Here is a 4,232-nt window from a genome sequence, read left to right on the forward strand (position 1 = left end):
CGGGCACAGCCCGCCCTGGGCCTTCTCTGCACTGTCTGGGCTTGGCACATCCTGCCGTCCCTGGGCACAGAGTGGGGCTGGGGTGGCTCTACAGCTTGACTGCCTTTCTAGAAAGCCCAGGTGGTAGTGGCTCCTTCCAGCTCCTGCAGCCCATGGTACCAGCAGGGACCCATGTGCACAGCCCTAGCCCCGCACACTCTATGCCTGCTCCAGACTCACCCACCCAGGCTCAGCAGCAGCAGTATGAGACAGAAGCTGTTGCTCAGAACAGAGGAGACGCAACCTCTCACTGACAGCTGTTCCTGCTGCAGCCACCTGGAGCCCACGCCACGCTGGGTTACCCTGCATCTTCTCTGCACTGCCACCACTGCCCCACTGAGTAGCCCAGAGGTGGCAGTGACGCATAGACGCAGGGCCGCCCGGTGCAGACTCCAGGTAGCTCCAGCAAGAACAGCCCAGTGGTGGCAAGGAGGAGGACCACTTTTCCCCCTGTGCTGAGCAACAGCTTCTGTCCCAGGCCGCCACTGCTGAGCCTGGGTAGGTGAGCCTGGAGCAGGTGCAGGGTGTGCAGGCTAGGGGCTATGCAGCACAGGTCCCCACTGGTACCCCAGGGCTGGGGCCACCATCAGCAGCAGCCGGAAGGAGCCGCCACAACCTCGGCTGCCTAGAAGGACAGTCCAGCTGCAGAACCACTGCAGCCCTGCTGCATGCCCAGGGGGTGGCAGGATGTGTCATGGCTCAACTGTGCCTGGGCCAGTATTTTGCCCACCCCTGTTTTAGATAGGCTGGCTCTCAGCGTGGGCTAAATGATGCATCATGTGTTCTTGTTCTTCCTGTGCTTTTGAAGAGCATCATGGGAAAAGACTCCTGAATAGGAAGGCCCATCCTTAAACAAGAATGGGAACATAAGCTACCAGAGTAAACAATATTAACTCTACCATCTTCTGAACATAAGCCTCCAGACTAAACAATGCCATCGTCTGAACTACTGCGATGGTTATGAGGAATGTTATATATTATCAAATAGTAACAAAAGCAAATAGTTTGATTTGGTTCTGAATCTACTTTTTCACACACAATAGAAATGTTTTTAGTTTGTAGATGTACGGGGGGGGGGGTTGATAAAGTCAGAATTATCTGTAGAAATACTTTTGCCAAAAGAAAATGTTTAACTGAAAACCCAATTTTACATTGAAAAACAGATTTCATAGATGTTTTTCAACCAGACTTACTTTTCAAACACCTTTTTAAAATTGCCTAGATTTGAATTGACAGATTCTTTACAAATATTGTTTACAATTCTTAAAACTGCCCGAAGATAAAGCCCCATTGAGCTTTCACAAGCACATTTTCCTATTATTTAATTTTTTCTCCTGTTGCTGTTTGAAAGACCTACACAAATAACATGTAAGAGTGATTGTACAGGAGAAAAAATAAAACTAACATCTAAAGTACTGCTAAGTGAACCCAGTAAATGCCACAGAAAAAATCCAGGATTTCTCCCCCTCCTAATTTATTTTCTTAGATATAATATTGGTAGTTACTTAAAACAATACTTGTAAAAGTGTAAAAATTCAGTGTCAAAAAGTATAGATTCTGCCTTAGTATTATAGAGTCTAATTTGTTCTACTGCATTAATGTTGCTAACCAAACATAAAATAAAATAGTACAGTATAAATACATTTGCAATATCTCGTGTTACATCAAACTTGTACTTTTTTAAAAGGCCCTAATAGGATTTCAAATTCTACTGTTATTTTATTTTATTTTATTTTGGGGGAAAAAATTACTTTTTTCTGCAGCATAGTTTCAAGCTAGAAATAACCAGTTCATAAACTGCCCTTTTTAAAACATTAACTATTTTTCAAGTTTTCTCTGCTGATCTTTGTTACTTTTAATTTGTTTAATATTTGACTAATGAGAAAAAAACGAAATAGATAGAGAATGTTAAAGACATAAGAACAAAAACTCAGAACATACAGCTCAATCCTGCAAAATGTTTGGGTAATCATTAGATTAGTCCCGGTGTTCATGATTGGCTACATTCCTGTTAACTTTGTTTACTCTGAAGTTGTTATAGAAGTTTGTCGTGCTAATTGGTTTTGCTACTATGACATATGTGGCACTATATATTAAGTGGAATAAATGAGTATATTACTAAACTATTGGAGGATTTAAAATGTTTAGAAACAATATATTTAAAAGGGCACAGAAAAGTGTTTATACTATTTCCTTTACTTATTTTTTTTATTCTCCACTAAGAACTGCATTGCTAGGGAAATCAATAGCTCTGGTTCACTGCAAAAATGATATATTTTTAAAGTTTTAATTTTAAATTTAATGATTAGTCCATGCACTAATAGAAAAAATACCATTTAGTAGGATAATGGTCTGTGCTTTGTGTAGCTGAAGGCACTCAGTCCTTACTATGTGAAACTCTCATCACCCCCATCCTACCCTACTCCAAGTAACACCCTCTTTTATATAATTGCAATGAGATTAAAAGAAGGGAAAATCAGCATTTCCAATGTGAAAGTTCTGTATGTAAGAGAGATTTAAATTTAAATCTTTGCTTTCCATATTAGTCCAAATTTAAATATCCCTTTTGTTCTGGAGACCTCCAATATAGTTATAGTTTTAATGCACATTAAGCAAATAAGTTCCATGTATGAGGGCAACCCTCTTTTACCAATGGAAACTAATAAGGTCCTTGTAAATAGCCAGCATTTTAAAACACATGTCTGCACAAATATTATTTTCACAGGGAGACAAGTGATAATAACATTGCCTGAATAATGTGAGAAAGGCTGCTAAAAATATATATTTTTTAAAACAGCTACCTGCCATGTAATTGAGGGACCACCAACCACCATATGCATATAATCCTTGGAAAAAAGCTTCTGCAATCTGTGATGCATCAGGAACTTCTGAACTAAAAGCATTCTCAAACCTTGCCAAATTCTCCTTTCTTCCTCTAACCAGCAGGACAATGCCACCTATGGCAATTATGGATAAAGCCATCATCTTCAACAGTGTGAAAACAGTCTGAACCCAAGCAGCCATTTTGACGCTGCGGCCATTCAGAATCCCCAGACACCAAAGAACAGCCAAAGCCAAGCATTTTTTTAGCAGCTCTGGTACAGGACAGGCACCATAGAAAGGTTGAGTGGCATATTCTGCAAACAACAAGGCTCGGGCAGCATTTGATGCTGGCTTTGTAAACATCGCTGTCCAGATAAAGATGAAAGCAGGTGGAGATCCAAGTGCTATCTTTATGTGACTGTATTCTCCTCCAGAGAACGGTAGTGCAGTCCCCAGCTCTGCGTAACAGAGGGAACCCATCAGAGATATTACTCCACTGGCAGTCCAGATGCATAGCGCAACACCCACGTTAAGTAAAGAATACTGTAGCACTCCTGTAGCAGACACAAAGATTCCTGCACCAACTATGGTGCCAATTATAAAACTCACCCCATTAAAATACCCTATTGTCCTTTTGAGTTGCATCTTATCATCTTCATTTCTTTTCTCTTCTTTTACATGGTCATTCCTTCCTTTTCCCATTTTCTAAGTCTTTTCGCAGTTAAGATCTATGACTAGAGGTTTGAGAACGCTCTTTTGCCTCGCTTGTTTTCATTCAGAAATGGTCAAGATCTTACTTGCCAGTGAAAGGCTATCTTGGTGAATCTTGGCTTAGTCATTCAAAGGAAAAAGCTTATTCTGTTTTTTTGGTGTGTAACGTATGAAGATGATTAACCAAGTCTTATGAGAAATGCTGGCAGCTCTTCATGTAGCAAACAACTATTCATGTAATATACTTGAGTTAACTGTGTAGCCATGGCAGCCAAGACCTCAGTGCTGGTAAGCTGTATTAGTACTTCTTAGAATTCCAGGCAGGAACCAACTATTATTGGTACCCACCAGAAAAGCTACACAAGCTACAGTCTGTCACAACCCAGTGATTTTTTGTGCCTCGGCACTATGGAATTTCCTGGCCACATGAGAGCTCCTTTGCACGGCAGAGTGTTCTGCTGCAATTAAGAGCCTACGTGCAGGAGAGTTCCCGCCAATTTGCAGTTTCCTTTGCAGAATGCATTTCTTCTTTGCAGCACAGAGATGCACGGTGCAAAGAGTTCCTGCTATTCGGATGCAAATTTGTGCCCCGTTATTGGCCAGTGCTAAATTATTCACACGTGGCGGCTAGTAATTGGCTCGCTGGCCGTTTAAAATTC

General features: G+C 41.3%; 1 protein-coding gene across 1 annotated transcript in view; it reads right to left on the reverse strand.

Annotated features, from left to right (window-relative positions):
- Positions 1 to 3,677, reverse strand: part of LOC102383203 (solute carrier family 7 member 13) — a 16,471-nt gene extending 12,794 nt beyond the window's left edge. Inside the window, exon 1 of the mRNA XM_025201805.1 lies at positions 2,841 to 3,677. Within this exon, the coding sequence (XP_025057590.1) occupies positions 2,841 to 3,564 (724 nt within the window). The 5' untranslated portion in view covers positions 3,565 to 3,677. The remainder of the gene's footprint in view (positions 1 to 2,840) is intronic.
- Between the last annotated feature and the right edge of the window lie 555 nt (positions 3,678 to 4,232).

Source organism: Alligator sinensis, unplaced genomic scaffold, assembly GCF_000455745.1.
Source record: "Alligator sinensis unplaced genomic scaffold, ASM45574v1 scaffold340_1, whole genome shotgun sequence".
Taxonomy (NCBI): Eukaryota; Metazoa; Chordata; order Crocodylia; family Alligatoridae; genus Alligator; species Alligator sinensis.